Raw genomic sequence first — 20,341 nt, forward strand, 5'->3', positions numbered from 1 at the left:
GATCACTTGATGAAGTGATCAAGTTTTTCATCTTAAATGTTAATCCTCAAAGGATCTTGCAAAACAATTCAGTCTTGCCCTTTTGAGGGCAAGAAAGTAATGAGTTTTTAAAAATCAATACAAGTAGGACATAAAACCTGTAATAATAGAACTTTAAAGCGAGGAGGAACTTTTGAGGTGATCTAATCAGCCTCTGCATTTTGTGCTTGGAAAAGAATGGGGGACGAAATAGATCGGGTCCCATCTCTGCTGTGGTTTTCCACTAGAAGGTAAAGTTCAGAAGGAGGAAAAGTAGGGTTTGGTGTTACAGGATATGATTTGGTTTGAGAGCAGTTGGGGTGTCTGTGGCCCATTCATTTGTACTTTAGGTAAAACCTTTAGGTTAATAATGGTTGATATTTTAGGGGTTTGTTCAAGCAAAGGATAGTAAATAGAACCCTTTCCTCAAGTTTCACTCTTGGATTTTTCAAATCCCAAAGACAGGAGGGGTGGGGGAGTAAAAGAACAGTAATCATAGAAGGTAAGGAAATATGTTTTGATATTTATAAAGGTTTAGTCTAAGATAAAATCTTGGGCAATAAGAATACTTTTACAAATGGTTTATACTGTTTCTTTGTTTAATTCTTGGTGGTTTTTGTTTCAAGATTTTTTGTTGTTGTTTTCGTAAATTTTCATGTCATTAACCTTAACATAAACTCCTCATTGCATGTTTTATTAACCCTTGGTGTATTCATTTTCTTCTGACTTGAAAGAGTAACCCATTAGAATTTAACCCTGATGTCTTGAAGAAGGCTGCAATTCAGAAAGCTTTAAAGGTAAACTAATAGTTTTCCCTTCGAAAGTTAATTAAAACATATTGAAAGAGATGATGCTCTAACCTTTATCGGTTTATTGACAAATTCTTCCCAAAGTAATAGAGTAATTACTTGTTTAGTTGCGGAGAGCCTATTTTTGTTGTCAAAGAATTAGTAGTTAAAAGAATTTAAGTCGATTTTGACAATAAACTTTACAAAATACCAATATGGTATATTAGACTTTTGTCCTGTTGGCCTTAGGCAGCAGTATCTAGGTGGTTTTAAATCATCTGTACTTTAATTGGATTTGAATTTGTGAAAATGGTGAAGTAAAGTTCTGTTTAAAATCTTAACCAGTTTTTAGATTATGATTAAAACGTATGCCCGATGCACTGTGACTTTCCATTAAAAAATCACCTCTTCCAATATGCTGAGTCAGGGCTGTCTCTGAGTCAGTGACCTCATGGCTTTTGGTGCTGCTAGTTTGGGTGACAGATCTTTTAAGAAGCTTTAAATCTCATTAAATGAGGTATATTGAAAACTAAGCTCCACTCCTGAAAACGACATGAGCATGTATTTTCTGGCTAAATTGTTAAAGGTTTTCTATGGCTTACAAATGTTTTATTATTTTTTTCTAATTTCTTTGAGCATTTTAGACTTAAATATTTTGGGGGGTGAGGGGTTAAATGTAGTTGCTTTAAGAAAATTCTATCCAAAGGAATCAGGAATGGTTTTTAATCAGTTTCATCCAGAAGAATAAGTTAAATTTCAAAAGTGAAGAAGACTAGCATTCTGCTTTGATGCAGCATTTAGTAAGCCCTTAACCCCACCCCACACTGAGGAGGTGAGGTGGCCTACTCCTTTGGAGTACTAGTTAGTTAGCAGAGTAGTCGAAATACCTGTTCAGATAGAAAGCCCAGAGATAAACCCACGCATATATGGTCACCTTATTTTTGATAAAGGAGGGAAGAATATACAGTGGAGAAAAGAAAGACAGCTTCTTCAATAAGTGGTGCTGGGGAACCTGGACAGCTGCATGTAAAAGAATGAAATTAGAACACTCCCTAACACCATACACAAAAATAAACTCAGAATGGGTTAAAGACCTAAATGTAAGTCCAGACACTAAAAAACTCTTAGAGGAAAACATAGGCAGAGCACTCTATGACATAAATCACAGCAAGATCCTTTTTGACCCACCTCCTAGAGAAATGGAAATAAAAACAAAAATAAACAAATGGGACCTAATGAAACTTCAAAGCTTTTGCACAGCAAAGGAAACCATAAACAAGATGAAAAGACAACCCTCAGAATGGGAGAAAATATTTGCAAATGAAGCAACTGACAAAAGATTAATCTCCAAAATCTCCAAAATCTCCAAATTTAATCTCCAAAATCAAGTGGTAAAAAGCTAAGATTTAAATTCAACACAGTCTGACTTAAACGCTTATATTTTCATTATACCTTGTGTGTCTTACTTGTGCTCATGCATTTTGAATATTGCGTCCTGATAGAAAACTTAGTCACTGATTTAACCTTATTTCATAGAATCCAAAACATCATCCATTTTAGGATGCAGGTTTCGCATCCACGGATTCAGCCAACCGAGGATCGAAAATATCCTGAAAAAATCTACAGATAAAGTTCCAAACAGCAGCATTACATTGTGTTTGCAACTATTTACATAGCATTTATACTTTATTAGGTATTATATGTAATCTGGAGATGACTTAAATTATATGGAGGATAACACCAGGTCATTTTATAGATGGGATTTGAGCATCCTCGGATTTTGGTATCCTGGGGGGTCTTGGAACCAACCTCCCACAGATGCTGAGGGACGACTGTACACCATTATTTTATGTACTGCTAGGAAAGAAAGTAAGGTGATAGTGTTTATTTTATACTTACTGAAAGAATTTTTAGACTTAGGATAAACATAGATTTTTATCATGTCACATGCACACACAGAAGGAAAATATAAGCAAAATAAATTGATGAAGGCAGTGATAACTACCGCTCCACTGTAATCTGCCCAAAAACAGGCGCTTAAAGTCATCAATTGTAAGTTTCATTTTGTTTTCAGTGATGTTAGAAAGTTTAAAAGGCGGGGAGGAGGGTATATTGAAACTGATGAGCTACAGTAAACCTGTAGGAATGAATGGCTACTTTTTCAGAGATTAAGTAAGTGTATTAGTTAAACTCAGCTTCTGTATCAAAGACTCAAGAGTAGCAGTAGCTTAAGTAAAGACAGAAGTTTATTTCCCTTGAATGTCGCAGAATTCTGGCCTGTGGCTTCGCAGTGCTCAATGCCTCCAGCCAGAAGGGGGGCACAGCAAAGGCCAGACCTCCCCAGACTGTTACAGGGCCACACCTGACTACAAGGGAGATTCGGAAATAGAATCTGTGTCACAGAGGATTTGTGTGCTCAGCTATGACGCTAGGACTCTCGTGTTAAGGGAAGAAGGAGAAATGGATTTAGGGGGGAAATTAGTATTCTCCCACCGTAGTCTGTAGCCTTGGATTTTTTTTAACAGTGTTTATTTCATTTTGCAGAATTCATTCACATCAAAAAGATGAACCAGAAACTAGATTATCGCAGTAGGTTTGGGCTAGTAATATTTTATTCCAATAGTCATGAATTTGACGCCTCTGTCATCGTTGCAGTGTTGAGGATTGACTCTAAAATTATTTAACTTAAAAACATTTTGTGACCTTCTAATTAATTTCCACTAACACAAATATTTAACAGCATCTTCTTGTGGGGCTAAGTTATAAATAAACCTCATGTCCCATATATGTTGCATTTTACTATGTATTCTTCTATCAGCTGTCTGTGCTAAAGTATGCTTCTTACCATTTTTTCTTATTCCTGAATTTTTCTCATTGCATTTGTATCTGCTTAAATGCAATTTAGATTGACGTTTATTCTTCCAGTCAAAATTACTTAGCAGCTGGTAAGCAAGGTTCGATAATCTGATAGGTACATGTTTGAACAGAAGATACTAAATTAAAAACGTGAAAATGTGCCTCTGACACTTTATTATTTTTATGATTCCAACCAGAAGACTGTTCTGAATCACACACTCTCACATTTGTCCTTCCTGTGCTTTTCTGTTTCCATTTGTTGCACTTTATTCATTCTGTTACCCTAGTAAAATAAGTTTTGAGAGCTGGAATTAACATTAAAGATTTTCGGAAGATTCCGTTTTTCCAAAGTTGCTTGCTTTAAAAAATAAAAGACCTTAACGTTTTAAAATTGTTTGCAAATACAAGTTTTCTTGATTTATTTTATGTAGATACAAGTATGGCTTTGGGGTGTGTTAGCAATTAATTGTTTTCCAGTTAAATTGTGCCTAGATACTCCCTGTAACTGAAGTATCAGAAGTAAATAGAAATGACTGTTAATATAAGCCAATAATCCCATTTTTAGTGATCCCCATTTCGAGATGTGTTTATTGATTTTTATCTGTTTTTTGTTTTTGGATAGTCAGGGAAGAAAATAAACAGCAACCCAAATCCTCTTGTCCAAATGTCAGTTGGTCACAAGGCCCAGGAGAGCAAGGTAAGGCACCAGCAGTCTGACTGGGGCACTTCCGTGTGACCGTGCTGTCACTGTCACCAGTTGGGGGTGGCGCAGGCATCAAGACCATTGATTTATGAGTCTTTCTTTTGTTTTCTCAAATCAGTTGTTGGATAACCAGCTACTTAATTTGGTATCAAATATATTCATTTAAAAGTAACATTAAAAAGTGACACGAATATGTTAATTATGCTTTTGCTTGATTTCATGGGTAGATGACATGGGACAAATTCTAAGTTTCCTTTGAATGTCCTGTTAATATTCTGTTTAAAAGACAACCAGCAGTGCACAGGAAGTCCCCTACATACGAACGAGTTTCTTTCTGAGAGTGAGTTCGTAAGTCCAATTTGTTCGTTAAGTCCCACAGAGTTAGCCTAGGTACCCAACTAACACAATCGGCTATATAGTAGTGTACTGTAATAGGTTTATAATACTCTTCACACAAATAATACATGAAAAACAAACACACAAAATAAAGAAAACATTTTTAATCTTACAGTACAGTACCTTGAAAAGTACAGTAGTACAGTCCAACAGCTGGCATCCAGGGGCTGGCATCGAGGGAACAGGCGAGAAGAGTGACCGACTGGAGGAGGGAAAGGAGGGGTCGTCAGCAACAGGAGCCAGAGGGCAGGCTGCAGTTTCCCTCCGCCTGATGTGCACGACACAGGCTCTGGTTCCTCTCTGGAACCGGATACACATTCGCGTCTTTGAAAGTTCACAGCTTGAAGGTTCATATGTAGGGGACTTGTTCAACAAATACGATTCTGTTCAAAAACGGAGAGAGGGCATTGCTGTTGCTATAATATGTGCTACTTTCAGGAAACATTTCAGGAATTCCTCCCTTTTATTAACTGCTAACCATTCATCTAAGAAACTTCCTGACGTGCAGCAGTCCGCTGGCCTGGGGAGGTCGTGGAGTGAGGACCACACATGCAGATGTCGCATTGTCATGGGGCCTGGGACCCAGGCTGGAAGCTGCTGGCAGCTCATCCGCTGACACGCTCCGGACCTTCCACAGTTAACTCTTGATAGGACAGCCCAGAGGATGGGTGTCATCCGTAGCTGCCAAGTGCGATACTCGATAAACACAGTGTGGTAGTGCTTTGCCACAGCAAATATCCCAGAGCTGATTTTGGATATTTCTTTCAGATTCGGTACAAAACCAATGAACCTGTGTGGGAGGAAAACTTCACTTTCTTCGTTCACAATCCCAAGCGCCAGGAGCTCGAGGTGGAGGTAAGTGATTTGCATATTTACGTGGTTGTGTTTGTGTCTCTGCGTCACATAGTCAACACAGGGAGAACCGCCATTGTGGGCCCACCAGATGTGTTCATGCCCTAGGTGTCGGGCGGGGGGCTGTCAGTTTTTAATTTTCAACTTTTGACTGACTGTTACTGGCGTCCAGAGGTGCAGTGGGTGTTGGTGTTCACATGTTGGCACCACTGTCAGCCCTGCTGGACGTGTGGATACCTCAGGGTACTGCTCGTAATGACACTTCCCTTCCTGTTCCTTCCCCGCTGCCAGCCCGGCCTCGGCGTCAGTGGACACCTTTGCCTCCTTCCAGATCCTAAGGGCAAAGCCTTTGTGTTTCACTTCCTTCTACTCCTCCTGCCAGTTTGCTGAGTGTTTTTGTAATGAATGGGTGTTGAATATTGTCAGAGACTTTTCTACAAGTATTGAGATGATCACGTGATTTTCCTTTTTAAGTTTGTAAATATGGTGAAATGCAGTGTTGACTTTTAAATCTGAAATCTTGCAAACATTTACTGGTTTGCAAGATTTAACATGAGAAACCCTTGCAGACAAACCTTTATTTGGACATAACCCCACTTGTGATGCAGTATCCTTTTTATGTGTTCAATTTAATTTGCTAAAATTTTAAGAATTTTTGCATCGTAAGTGAACAAACAATAAAGGTATATTGTGCAGCACAGAGAACTAGAGCCATTATTTTGTAATAACTTTAAATGGAGTACAGTCTATAAAGTTAATGAATCACTTTTATATACCTGAAACTAATATAATATTATAAACTGTACTTCAATTTAAAAAAATAAGATGGGATAACCTTTAAAACAAAGAATTTTTTGCACTCCTCTTAAAATAATCTATAGTAACTGGACCTTGGATTTAAAAAAATAATTTTTAACATTCTGTAAACTTAGTTATTTCATTAAAAAATGCTTTTGCGATTACAGTTTAAACAATAAGCAATCAGGCTGTTCGGTTTTTACGTGTAGTTAACTTACTTGATCATTGCTGTAGAGCCTATGAAACCACCAAAGTTCTTACCCCTTTTGGTTAAACTACCTGTATCGCAGCAACCTAACAGGAGTGGTTCCTGTTGCAGAGGCAAAGCTGAAGGTTATTATTCAGGAGCCAGAAATTGTCATGCAGTTAAAGCAGATATTGTACATTTTGAGTAGAAGTCTTAAAAGAAACTTAGAAATGGGTCTTCTCCATGAACAAGTGTCACCACTAGAACTTGGCACACCACTAGGCATGTGTTTTGTCACCGTTTTCACAGGACTGAAGACATTTCCTTCTCATCTTCAGATTTGTGTGGACTGCTGCCTCTCAGCTCAGGGTCCTTGTAATGGATTCCTCGAACGGGGTTTTCTCTTTTTCGTGCTCATTATGACTATGTGATTGGGAGATGACCGGCCCTGTGACATGGCTACACTGTAGCATCACTATTGGCAATGTTTTGAGTCTCCCTGACGGGGTTTCCTACTGCGTTGTGCATGGCGACAGGATGTAGAAGGAGGTGGCCGAAGATGGGGTTTGGGGCCTTCCTGCGTGTTCTGTCTCCATCCCCAGCGTTGAGCGCTCTGTCGTGTTTGGCAGGTGAAAGATGAGCAGCACCAGTGTTGCCTGGGGAACCTGAGGATCCCTCTCAGCCAGCTGCTCGCCTGCGAGGACATGACCCTGAACCAGCGGTTCCAGCTCAGTAACTCAGGCCCCAACAGCTCACTGAAGATGAAGCTCGCCCTCAGGGTACTGCCGTCTCCAGAGCGCAGCTGGGGGAAGGGTCCTGGGTGGGCAGTGCCCGTGGTGCTCACGGTGCTGGGCGCGGGGCAGGGATGACAGGGACGTGCTTTACGGGGAGTGTGAGTTTTCACATTGCTGCTGGCTGTGTAGCTCAGGGGAGAGATGACCAGGGCTTGGACTCCGACACCAACAGCAGCAGAGTTTCCAGGTTGCTTGAGCAGGCCCGGAATTGTTCCTTGGGCTTTCACGTGAATCCCACCAGCGGTTTTTTTTTTTTTTTTTAATCCTTTTGTCCAGAAAGTATTGCTATCTGGATCAATAAAGTTTACTGCTAATGTTAAAATTTCAAAGGTCATTCAGAAAAAAGAATTAAAAAAAACTCTGCAAGACGGTAGAGATTACAGGAAAAATATTGTCCAAAATAGACGATGATTCATTTGTAAGTACCTAAGGAAATGCTGAAAATAAAACTGGCAAACATACGGGAAAATGCTAAAACTCTCTAATTTTTAAAATGCAAATTAAAATGCAGAACCAACTTTTTTTTAAAGTAAAACAAACTTAGTCTGTGGAAGGTGTGATGGAAACGGCCTCCTTGTGCCTGGTCACAGCCTTTCCAGAAGGGACTTCAGTGTCTTCAGCTGTAAACCACAGAGCCCTTTCCCTGGAAATCTGACTCCTGGTAATAACACAGAACTGGGGGTGTTGGCTGCAGCTTTACTTGGTAAAAGCGGGAAGAAGCTTCAGGCCGTCGGGATGACCCCCAATGCAGGGTTTAGACTGCTCAGGTACATGTGCACGCTCAGAGCTAATGTGAAAGGAAGCAAAGCGGGGAGGTGTTGCTCCCATGTCAACCCTAGGGGTCTGGCAGCCTCGCCCTGCCCCGGTCGCTGGTGGAGACGGTAGGATAAGCGTCAGTGTAGGATGGGGTTTGTGGCTTGGGCTCTGCCACTGTCAAGCTGTCACCACTGTGCAGAAGAGTGGACAGGAGGAGGCCGGAGAGAGATGCACAGAAGTGTGGCTGGCACCACGCGGTGCTGTGATGCTTACCCGCATGTGCCTTTTTCTGCACTTTCTGTAATATGGTAGGATAGCTGAACAGAGAGGCTAGATTGTTTTTCATGTTTTGTGCCAAGCTTCAAAGAAACGTTTGCAAATGAGTATCTCTAAAGCTGTTCATGTATGAGGCTGTTACCAGTGTCACCCGTTTTAATTTTGTATCTATTTTCACCAAGGTACTCCACCTTGAAAAGCAAGAAAGGTCTCCAGACCACCAGCACTCAGCTCAAGTAAAGCGACCCTCTGTTTCCAAGGAAGGGAGAAAAATATCTGTCAGATCTCAGATGTCTGCATCGCCAGGCACTGCTGACAGCAGCACAGCCCCATCCACGCCGGTCATGGGGGGCTGCGATAATAAGCCAGGTGTGGAAGAGAGAGCCCAACCCGCAGAGGCCAGCCCGCAGGGTCCGCGGGACCTGGGCAGAAGCTCCTCCAGCCTCCAGGCCGGCAGCACCGGCTCCCCCAGCCACGTCTCCGTCAAGGAGCCCACCCCAAGCATCGCCTCAGACATCTCGCTGCCCGTCGCCACACAGGAGCTGCGACAGAGGCTGCGGCAGCTTGAGAAGTAACTAGACGCCCCGTGCTCTTGCTGAATTGGCTCTTGACCCGCGGGCTGCGGGGAGGGAACGCGGTCCTAAGCCAAACACCTTTCAGGCAGTGTGGCCCTTTCGCTCACCGAGCCTTTGGCTTTCAAAGTAAACCTGCCATTTTCCAGGGCCTAGTATTTGGCTTATTTAAAGCTTAGGAACAGTGGGGGGATCCTCAGACCAGGAAGGCAGAGTCTAAAGCTGACCTGACGCGGAAAGGCTTGGCGGAAGCTGGACACGTTTGTCACATGAGAACAGGCCCTGCTCTTTCATGCTTGGCCCCCACCCATCTCACCGCCCAGCGGGTTTGTCTGTCTGTGGATGTTTGTGTGGATTTCTCACTTATGCCCCCTGAGTCATGGGCGTGTCCGTGGTTTCCTTAGATAAGGACAAAGTCTGCAGTTACCCTAACGTGAGCCTTTTCCTCTCAGCAGGGGGAGTGGGTTGCCCTTTGGGGCGGTCTCCTCTTTGCTGCCCTGCGGTGTGCTGAGCACGGAGCAGAGGCCGAGGTGTGGAGCCTGTGGCCCAGGGCTCAGCCGGGGCAGGCGGCCTTAACCCATGCGCAGAGCAGCTCTGCTCGTGGCTGCAATTTCAGGAGAAAGGAAGCAATCCCTGTCTCTCCCTTGCTCTAGAAAGAAATAGAATTTTAAATAAGAAACCAGTTTTTCCCAGGAGCTAAATTTGAGGAGAAACCGAGAAGATCTCAGAGCTGAGTCAGAGCCGTCATTGGTTGTCCTGGAGCTGGTGCCTCAGCCTGAGATGGGGATGGAGGGGAGGGGGTGTGACCTCATCAGACGACCCGTGAGGTGCACAGCAAGGGGCTCTGAGAAAGGAGTGCAGATTTGGGCAGTTCTAGGGTAGACATAGCTTCAGAAACTCTGAAGAGTGGATGCTTGTAAGGAGAAGCCTGTGTCTTGTTCTCACTTTGGGCTACATGGTTGTCAGCAATTGGGTTATATTGAACCCTCGGAGGAAGTATGAATCCAGCTGGTCCGTTCATACCCAGAAGTTCAGACTAGGTTCATGTTCGTGGGTGCTTTGCTTCCCGCTTGTCTGAGTGAATGAACGTGCTCACAGCCGCTGTGCTGTCTGAGGAGTGCTCTCACTCTCGGCTTTGTTTCCTCAGTGGGACGACCCTGGGACAGTCCCCGCTGGGGCAGATCCAGCTGACCGTCCGGCACAGCTCGCAGAGGAACAAGCTGGTGGTGGTCGTGCACTCCTGCAGGTGAGCCGGGCTCTCGGCTCTCGCGTCACGGACAGCAGTTTGTTTCATTTACAGACGAGAGCAAGTAGGCAATACTGCAGTTAGATACCGTAGTCCTGGTTTTCAGGTTCTTAACCTTGTTTCATAACATTTTCTGTTACTAACCGTTTTGGTTGCTTTGCCAACACTCCCTTAAACTGCCATATTGCAGTTCATAAAACATTCCCTGTGGTTGAACGTTTACAACATGATAATAAGCATAGTTTTCTTTTAGTGAAGTGTCTTTTGGGGATTCAATTTCCAGGAGTGGATTTATAACAATTCAGAGAATTCAGGCAAGTCTGTGGGATGGTGACAGGAATAGCTGTAGTTGTTCGGGAAGAGCCCACGAGCTCTTTTCCCCACAAGCAGGGCGGTTGGTACTGGTTCAGTAAACATAACGTGATGTGACGGTGTTGCTTCAGTTTGTGTTTGATGACTGATGATGCTGTGGCGCTGATTATTTTCCTTTATGTGACTTGATTGTCTCACTAGTAGCTGTGATGGAGATATGTGGTAGAAATATTTGGACGTTATAAAAAGACGTGGAAACAGGAAAGTAAAATTAGTAACGTTCAGAAACATGATTATATAAATGTCGAGTTCGCTTCACTACCTATTTATTGAGCACCTTCTATGTTCCTGCTGCTGAGATAATTACTATGTGAGATTCCGGAGCAGCAGTCTGATTCAGAGGACTCTCCCTCGTGGGCTTTCGGTCCATCAACAAGTGAACAATTGGAAGTGGTTGCAGGGACAGCTGACCCTTGAACAGCGTGGGTTTGAGCGGCATGGCTCCACCTACACGAGGAGCTTTTCAGTAGTAAATGCCACCACCCTACACGATTTGCAGTTGGTTGACTCCAAGGATGCGGAACCACATATGCGGAGGGTTGGAGCCCTTAACGTCCACGTGGTTCAAGGGTCGGCTGTAATTAAATACTAGCGTGTTTGGCCCAGTTGTCCGAGGACGAGAGCAGCATGAAGCTGCGTGAAGGAGGTGGGCCTGTGTCTGTGAAGCGTTCGGGTGGACGAAGGGCAGAGGGTGGGGTCCGTGGCCTGAGCAGGAGCCGGGGAGGGGTCTCCCGCGAGGCTGGCTGCGTCCCCTCACTGGGAGGGGACAGTGAAGCAGTGTGGAAAGGTGATTCTCTGCGGGTCAGAACATCCCCCAAACCCTGGGCGCAGGAAACGGGGCAGAGGCCACCTCTGCAGAGCCGCTGACTGAAGTGCGCGTGGGAAGGAGGCAGTCACGGGATGCAAGTAAAACCAGGTAGTAAGTTCCAGTGCGGTGCTCCTTAGATAGATTAGGTATCTAATTAGGTATCTAATCTTAGGTAGATTCTAATACCGAGCATTCTCTGGTTTGTGTTATAAGAAATCTCATTGCCTTCTCTGAAGACGGCTCTGATCCCTACGTCCGCCTGTATTTGTTACCAGACAAGAGGAGGTCAGGAAGGAGAAAAACACACGTGTCAAAGAAAACGCTGAACCCCGTGTTTGATCAGAGGTACGCGTCCACTCAGTGGGGTAGACAGTTGTGTTCACCACTCAAGGAAGGCCTGGTGGTGCCTTGGAATGATGGAGGCATTTACACCAGTGAGAGCATGAGTGAAAAACGCCTCCCGAAGAGCGGTCATAAACTTGTTAACATAAATAAATAAATAGGCATTTGAGCATCACATCGTGAATCCTCAGGCCACACTCCACCAGCCTTGGCCTGTGCACATGTGGAGAAATAGTAAGTTGAATGGTGTTGATATCCATTAACTCAGTTACTAGTCACTTAATCATGGCTTCTCACCAGTGACTTTATTTACGCGGAGATGAGAAACCGATGGGCAGGCACCCGGTCCTGGTGTGGGTGTCTGGCTCAGCCGCAGCCTCTAAGAGTTCCTGCAAACCTGGGGTTCAGGCTGCTCGCTCTTGGGAAGGCCGGCCATGTCCACATGTCCCCGTGTCCCCACAAGGCCTCCGACCTTGTCCTCTGCTTTGCCACCTTCGCTTCTGGAGGCTTTTGTTCTGCAGCATCCGGTTTCAGGCTCCAGAAGGTGCCTGCAGATCCCCTCCTCTGTGAGGCTGCTTCTCGGACACCCCACTTCTGTTCACTTGCAGGCTTGGAGCTCACCCTCTTTGGGGGAGCGGACTGCCCTGGGCCCCCCAGTGTGTCGCACACCATGGCCCACGTTTTACACCGGGAGTCAGGCATTGTGTCCACACGGGGGAGCCACAGGGTCAGCCTTTCGCATGTTTAGGATTCCAGTCTCCTCTTATGTTTAGAGAATAATGGAAAAAAAAAACACTTTGAGTCTTCCTGAAGGGCCAGGTCCAAACATCTAGCAGGAGAGATCAGTTTTATAATAAAAAATGAACATCACATTTGGAATGGTCTCATAAGCAGCAATGTCATTTTTTAGTTACGGTAAAACAGAGCAAAATTATGGAGAAATTTAAGGATGATCCTCTGTTTTCCACTTCAGCTTTGATTTCAGTGTCTCGTTGCCGGACGTGCAGAGGAGAACCTTGGACGTGGCCGTGAAGAACAGCGGTGGCTTCCTGTCCAAAGACAAAGGGCTTCTCGGCAAAGTAAGTTCGAAAAAAAAAAATCCTACGCTTTGTAAAAATTAAACACTTAACCCAGAGTACTCTTTTCAGACTAGATTTATGTACGTGGATAAACCACGTCAGCTAAGCTGCTGTGAGTGGTTTGTGAGCTGGTATCAATGTGAATTATCCCCCCTGGTACTTTGTGATAACTTCCTGTCAGGACTGTTGGATACAGGAAGGGCCTCTTGGGTATAATTGACCGTATAGGTCATGGGTGGATCATAAGGGTAGAAAAGTTGAAAAGTGAGAGGCTGAAAATGAGGGAGAGTGTGTTGCCAGAGAAGATCGGAAGCGATGGTGAGAGGCCTGAAACCCACTGTTGCAGGCCTTTTCTCACCACAGGTCCTGGTCGGTCTGGCATCTGAAGAACTCGCCAAAGGCTGGACCCAGTGGTGAGTGCCCCCCAACAGACAGACGCAGAGCCCCGTGCGTCCATTCAGGAGCGCGTCCCCTGTGACCGTGTGTCTTCCTGTGTCTCAGGTACGACCTCACGGAGGATGGGACGAGGCCCCACGTGGTGACGTAGGCTGCGCTGGCCGAGGAGCCCCCGCTGTATCCGCCAGCCCCGTGCCGACACGCAGCCCACACAGACGCACCCATGCTCTTTTTATAATTTCATGTACTTGGTTACTTGTCCCTTAGTGGTTTTATAAAACATTGACGTTTTAGGCATATTTGGCCATTATTAGCATTAAGTTTTGTATGTTTAATTTCCTCTAGTATTTGACCAGTTTTTTCGGCGTGCATAGGATAGTGGTCAACCGTTGTGTGCATAAAGCTGTATGTCAGTTGTCTCTCCTAGGAAGCCGATATATGGTTGTGCTTTTTTATTGCTTTGTTTTGTATATCACTGAGGTGCACTATGCTGTGTAAATAGACTATTTTTTATAATCTCTACATGCTGGTTTGAATTCAGAAGAAAATGGATCAAGGAAATATATATTTTTTTTCTTCTAAAACTTATTAAATTCTTATGACAAATAACCGTTTTTGTCTCTGCAGGAAAAAGCTCTCAGTGACCTATTTTTTGGTGTTTCTTTTTAAAAAGAAAAGCTGAAAGATTAGTAAATATTAGTATATTTCTGCCCATTATGAATGATGAAAGAATGTATTCAAAGTATTTACACTTTCATAAATATAAAGATGTATTATTGAGAAGTCAGTTGAAGTGCTTATCAGGAAAAATGTCACATAACTGAGTTATATAAAATATTAAGAGAGTTGTCATGGTTCATAAATCATAGTGCACTAATCTGAAATTTCTTACATAAAATGGAATGTCTTAAGTTTATTTCTAGTTGCTTGTTGTAACTTATTCATGAAACAGTGCAGATACATAATCATACTTTTCCTGAAATGTAATACAGACGGATTTTAAATGTTAGCAGTTAGTCTGTTGTGAAATTTACAGTGTTTTTCAGCCCGAAAAGAAAGACAAACTCACGTTGTCCCCGTAGAGGCTGTGAGGTAGGTCGGGGTGAGTAGCTAGGAAGTCGCGGCGGGAGCCGACGCCGGCCCGTGATCGTCAGCGTGAGGCACACAGAGGACAGAGCCCCCGAGCCGGCGCCAGCCACCACCGCAGCCCCGGGGTTCCGGCACAGCGGCTGCTGGTTGTAAGGAACCCCTTACTGGGTTTCCTCACTTTATGCCATGACTGACCTCAGTATTGGAATATTGCTATACAACTTTTATTTGGGAATATTTTTCTTCTTAGATTATGAAAAGCATGTTTTAGATACTTAAAGGCCGCAAGCCTCTTACAAGGTGAGGCTCCATAGCCGTGCGGCAGCTGTGCATGACCCGAGCACAGGGTGCACGTGTGCAGAAAGAGCTTTAAGGATTCTGAGACGTGTGGTGCAAATGACTTCCTTAGCCAGAGGGCACCCTACAGCTACGTAGTAATCCCGGGGAAAATAGAGCTGTGAGATTGAGTCAGAGACCTCACTAGGGCCCCCGCCATGGACTCCTGGGCGTGACCGGCCTGCCCAAGTGCCTGTGTGGACTCCACCGCTGCTCCTGCCCTCTGGCGGGTTTCAGTGGTGTCCACCGCACACCTTGAACCCTGGGTGTGCGTGTGATGGGGCCTGTAGCCTTGCGGTACGTCTCATGCAGTCGTGCAGACCCGGTGCTCTCGCAGCTTCCTGGGTCATGAAGCTTCTCCGAAGCCCCAGCAGAGACCATCTCCTCTGTCAGCGCGGGAGGGCCTTACGAACGTGGTGACACTCAGGGGTGTGTGCTCGGGAAACACCTAACTCTGGTACTGCAGCAGCGTGAGGAAGACAGGTAATTCCTAAATCTAATTGCCTGCCCGTGATACTAGATCTTTGGAGATTTTTTAAAAATTAGGTTTGTTGTGGGAATTCCCTGGTGGTCCAGTGGTTAGGACTCGACGCTCTCACTGCCAGGGGCCCGGATTCGATCCCTGGCTGGGGAACTAAGATCCCACAAACCACGCGGTGCAGCCAAAAAAAAAAAAAAAAAAAGTTTGTTGCAGGGCTTCTGGCAGTGGTCCCCAGCCTTTTCGGCACCAGGGACCGGTTTCGTGGAAGACAGTTTTTCCATGGACTGGGGGTGGGGTGGGGGAAGATGGCCCGGGCGGTAACGCCAGCGATGGGGAGCGACGGGGAGCGGCAGGTGAAGCTTCGCTCGCTCGCCCGCCGCTCGCCTCCTGCTGTGAGGCCAGGCTCCTAACCGGTCCTCCTCCCCGGGGTTGGGGACCCCTGGCTCCTGGCATATTTCTAAGACAGGAGAAACACTCACTGAAATGTAGCATACCAGTGATTTCTACCAACATCCCCAGCTTTTGGGTTTTGTAGCCACGTGGTTCACCTGTTCAATGTGTATTTTACATGGTGGAATACTTCAGTTAAGCAATTAGGCAAAATAAATGCCGTGAAAGGTACAAAACCCAAACAAAGCCAATTAGCAGCATGATGTCCACCCTCTGTGTGGATCGTGGGGCTGGACACAGACCCAGCAAACAGCTCCATTCTCTTTGAAAGGAAAGCGATGACTCTGAGGTCACTGAAACACCTCCCAGGTGGGATTCTGTCTTGATGGCCGATGGGTGTTTTGGGAACCTCTTGTGTCCAGTTGGGCAGCTGAGAATCAGTATCAGGCCAGACCTCCGCCGGGCTCCAGGATCCTGGCGATGGACACTCCGTTCTCAAAACCTTCATGGCCGGTGGTTCTGAATAATTGATTCATCTGGGAAAAGGGAACTTTAGCTTTTCTACCTGGAGCCAAACCAATGGAGGGGAAATTAGCGTTGGTTAATTTGAATTGTTACTTTGTTGCTTATCCTGTGCCTTAAAGTAGGAAGTGTGAGGCAGTTGCTTCAGGTTAAAACAGAAGGAGCCTTGCAGCTGAATTCACCACAGTTTCTTCCTTATCCAGAGGTCAGCCCTCCTTTGTCAAGCACTGAAGCCAGATGCAGTCAGCGTGTGTGTTTATATTGTGGTTGTTGCTTTAACTCCAGTCCAGCTGGATGGCCTGCTGTGGATGGAACACAGCAGAAGGTTTATTGTAGAATGCCCTTTCCACTCAGCTAATTTTACACGACAGTGCATGTGTTTATTCAATAAAACGTTTCTGTTAGCTCACTTGTGATTTGTTCTTTCTTTGTCTTTTGGAGTAAAATTTTTAGTGTGGAAGCAGATAATTTGAAAAGTGGTTACAGTATAGTATTTATATTTGCTAGTTGTTAATTCTTTCATTTTCAGAAGAACTACCTCAGGGCACTGATATTACTCCTTTTGTTTCCATCTTAATTTGACTATTCTCTGCCTACCTCAGACTCTGAGTTTTGAAAACAGCTCTTCTGAAAGATAATCATGAGTAGAAAAAACAGTCTTGAAAACCAGAGCACTGAGAAGGAATGAAAGAGGGTCTGGTTTGAACGAGTGGAGGGGAACCACTAGAGGTGCCACTGCTGTTGGCATCCCCTGCCGATGGTCGGGGTGACTGAGGCGAGTCTCAAGAGTCTAGCGCCAGCCTCCCTGTTAATCAGCTCACTCAGCACCATCACAGTAGCATAATCCCAGTTTAGCTTTATTTAAAACCATTTCGCGCCTGGACTGTAAGTGTCCAAAGCAGAGGTTATGTGGGTGTTACTTAAATCTTTTCCAATTGTTTATCACTGTTCCTAGCACACAGTTGGTGAATGAATATCAGTTGAATAAAGGATGAATAAACCTGGCAGACCTTAAATAACATTAATTTGTCCTAACAAGTTTCCATTTAAGGAAAGGTGGGCACCTATTGATAGTTCTTAGTTCGGGCTAAAGAGAAAGGTGCTGGTGAACATAGTAAAGAGTACACCCTATTGAGACAAAGGCCATAGTCTGAGAAATAATTGAGAAACAATTGAGGCAGAAAAGTGGGAAATGAGCCAGGAGGTCTGTCTGTATTTAGTGTTAATCTGGAAATCCTGGGCAATACGATAGGGAAAGAAAAAGATTATAAATTTTGTATTCGGAAAGAAGGTCATTTTCAAATATGAGATTGCCTGTGTGAAAAACCTAAGAAAATCATCTGAAAACTTTTGAATCGAACAAGTATTTAATAAAGGGTCAGTTATAAAAACATACAAATTTCTGTGGTTTATACACTAACATTGATAGCGACTAGAAAATATAATGGAGAAAAGAGTACAGCAGCCCTGGAACCACAATAGCAGTGAAAACCTGCAGCTGTTGGGAGCGGGCAGGGTGGGTTCATCGCTTCCCAAGAGCCCCGTCCCCAGAGATCTGCCTCTGTTTGGCTCAGCTGGCTCCTGGGGAAACCATGTGGAAAACAAACAGTGGCAGTTGTTTAACACATCAGGTCCCTGGGATGGCGATACAAGTTGGGACAACAGGAGGCTGACCAAAAAATTTTAAAGGAAAACGTGGGAAATTGATGTCCAAAAGGGGCTTGGGAAAACTGGCATTCCTGGGGCTCTAGAAAGATGTGCAAGTGCAGGGCTGTGAACGTGTCCAGGAAAGGCCTGTGCGAGTGAGCCCGGACCTGTCACCTCCAGCTGGTGTTGAGGCACCGTGCAAGCAGGAAGTGAAGGCTGCGGCAGAGGTGTCAACCGCATGAGGGGATGTGAAAACAGACTCCCCCCGCCCCCCCCGCCAACACACACCAGCCCTCAGCAGATACTGGGAGATGAGTCCAAAGTACTAGAGAGACCTCTGCCCAGTCACTAGCTGACCAGGTCGGCTAACTGAGCAGAGACTTCAGAGGCAGCACAGAGCAAAGGATATAGCTTTTAGGGGACTCACCCAAGAAGGTTACTAAGCGAAAAATATCTAAGCTGTGGAGAGGGCTCTTACAGTGTTGCCACGGTATTATTTTAAATGTTCGGTTTTCAACAACAACAGAACATGAGACGTTCACAGAAACAGGATAGTATGGGCCACACACGGGGAAAAAGCAGTCATGGAAAGTGCCCCCAGGAAGCCCAGATGTAAGTAGACGGAGACCTTAAATCAGCTATTATGTAAGTATGTTCAAAGAAAACCGTGTCCAAAGAATTCACGGAAAGTATGAGAATGATTCTCAGCAAAATAGAGAATGGCAATAAAGACAAAAATTATCAAAAGGAAATAAAAATTCTGGAGTTTAAAATACAGTAAGTGTAATGTACATTTCACTAAAGTTCAACAGTAGATTTGAGCAGACAGAAGAATCAGCAAACTTGAAGATGAGTCACTGAGATGATCTCATCTGAGGACAAAAAGAACAGAATGAAGAAGAATGAACAGGGCACCATCTTACACACAGTGAAGTCCCAGAGGGGAGGGGGAAGCAGGGCCAGAAATTACATTTAGGAGATGATGGGCAAGCATGCTCGGATTTGATGGAAAACATTACACATTAAAGAAACAATGGACTCCAGGTGGGATAAACTTAGAGAGGCCCACGCCAGGCACATTTCAGCCAAAGGGTGGAAAGTCAATCTTAGACCATCTCCCACAAGGATTCTTCGATGAGATACTGCTGACTGCTTACCTGAAACCACAGAGGCCGGGACGGGGGTGACGATGCAATGTGGTGGAAGAGCCCCACCTCCAACAAGAGTCCTTCAGAATGAAGAAGGGTGTGGGTATCCCCAGGTTCTCTTTTTTCACTGTTGTTGGCCCACCTGCCCTGTAAGAACGACTAAAGGGATGGATGTCTCTGCATCCATACGTCTCGTTAGATGTCCCCTTGTTTCTACCTGGAGTGGCCCAGGGGCTAAGAGCGAGGTTCCCAGGTCACGCTGGGAGCATGGAGGCTCCCACACTCAACCCGCCCCGCCCCATGTGACCTGGAGCAAGTGCATCATACATGCATGCAGGAGTGGGCACGCATATGTGTGTTGCGTATGCACGTTGAGTGTGCATACATGTGCCTAGTGTGTGTGCATGTATGTACTGTGTGTGCATATGCATGTTGTGTGCACGTGTCTATGTGTAAGTATGCACGTGTATGTTTAGCTCCTCCAAGACCATCTTCTCAAGCCCAGGGTCTCAGCCTGGATCCCCCTGAAAGTAGAGCCTAAGGCGCGGCTTGGGTGCATGTGGTTGTTCAGAATGTGGGCCTGTGAGGGAAACTTCTTCCTTTTGTTCTAGTCTCTGAAACAGTTTGCATAAGACAGTGATCATCTGTTTCTTAAAAATTTGGTGAAATTTGCCTATAAAAATTTCTGAGCCTGATGTCTTTTAAGAAGATTTTGATTACCCATTCATTTTAACATTTTGTATTAGTTTATTTTCAATTCCTTATCAAATCAGTTTTGAAGATTATCTACCTCATGCTTTCCAATTTATTGGAAAACTACTTCTTATGAATTTAATATCTTTATTATATTTGTAGCTGCATCTCCTTTTAATTTCCTGACATTGTTTATGTGTACCTTCTACTTTTTTCTTGATTAGACTTGCTAGAAATCCACTTATCTTACTAGTTTTGTAAAGACCTTGCTTATTATTTTATTATATCAATTATTTTTGTTTTTGTATTAAATTCTGCTCTTGCCTCCCTTTCTGTCTTCTTTGGTTTACAGAGTTGAACATCAAACTTATTTTCCATCTTTCATATTTTTTATTTTTATTTATTTATTTATTTTTTGCGGTATGCGGGCCTCTCACTGCCATGGCCTCTCCCGCCGCGGAGCACAGGCTCCGGATGCGCAGGCCCAGCGGCCACGGCCCACGGGCCCAGCCGCTCCGCGGCACGTGGGATCCTCCCGGACCAGGGTACGAACCCGCGTCCCCTGGATCAACAGGCGGACTCCCAACCACTGCGCCACCAGGGAAGCCCTCCATCTTTCTTTTAAAACAATTACGTTCATTTAAGGCTAGAAATTTTACTCTACATCCTGCTCCAGCCTCACCTCCCAAGTTTTGGTAAGTACACACTTCCGTCTAGATCTAGGCATGTTCTAATTTCTATTGAGATTTACTCTTTATTCCTTGAGTTACATAGAACTCAAGGAGTAAGTTTCAAA

General features: G+C 44.7%; 1 protein-coding gene across 3 annotated transcripts in view; it reads left to right on the top strand.

Moving 5' to 3' along the window:
* Window positions 1-16,461, top strand: part of ESYT2 (extended synaptotagmin 2) — a gene marked incomplete at its 5' end in the record, with an annotated part of 75,513 nt that extends 59,052 nt beyond the window's left edge. The window contains 10 exons of one of the 3 annotated variants that reach the window (XM_082661629.1): window positions 753-815; window positions 4,285-4,359; window positions 5,530-5,616; window positions 7,228-7,377; window positions 8,607-8,995; window positions 10,144-10,242; window positions 11,636-11,767; window positions 12,738-12,843; window positions 13,207-13,256; window positions 13,345-16,461. In XM_082661629.1, the coding sequence (XP_082517755.1) occupies window positions 753-815; window positions 4,285-4,359; window positions 5,530-5,616; window positions 7,228-7,377; window positions 8,607-8,995; window positions 10,144-10,242; window positions 11,636-11,767; window positions 12,738-12,843; window positions 13,207-13,256; window positions 13,345-13,390 (1,197 nt within the window). In that variant the 3' untranslated portion in view covers window positions 13,391-16,461. The remainder of the gene's footprint in view (window positions 1-752; window positions 816-4,284; window positions 4,360-5,529; window positions 5,617-7,227; window positions 7,378-8,606; window positions 8,996-10,143; window positions 10,243-11,635; window positions 11,768-12,737; window positions 12,844-13,206; window positions 13,257-13,344) is intronic. The other 2 variants (XM_082661628.1, XM_082661630.1) reach the window with 2 other exon arrangements.
* Between the last annotated feature and the right edge of the window lie 3,880 nt (window positions 16,462-20,341).

Source organism: Grampus griseus (assembly GCF_964374135.1).
Source record: "Grampus griseus genome assembly, chromosome: 9".
Lineage (NCBI taxonomy): Eukaryota > Metazoa > Chordata > Mammalia > Artiodactyla > Delphinidae > Grampus > Grampus griseus.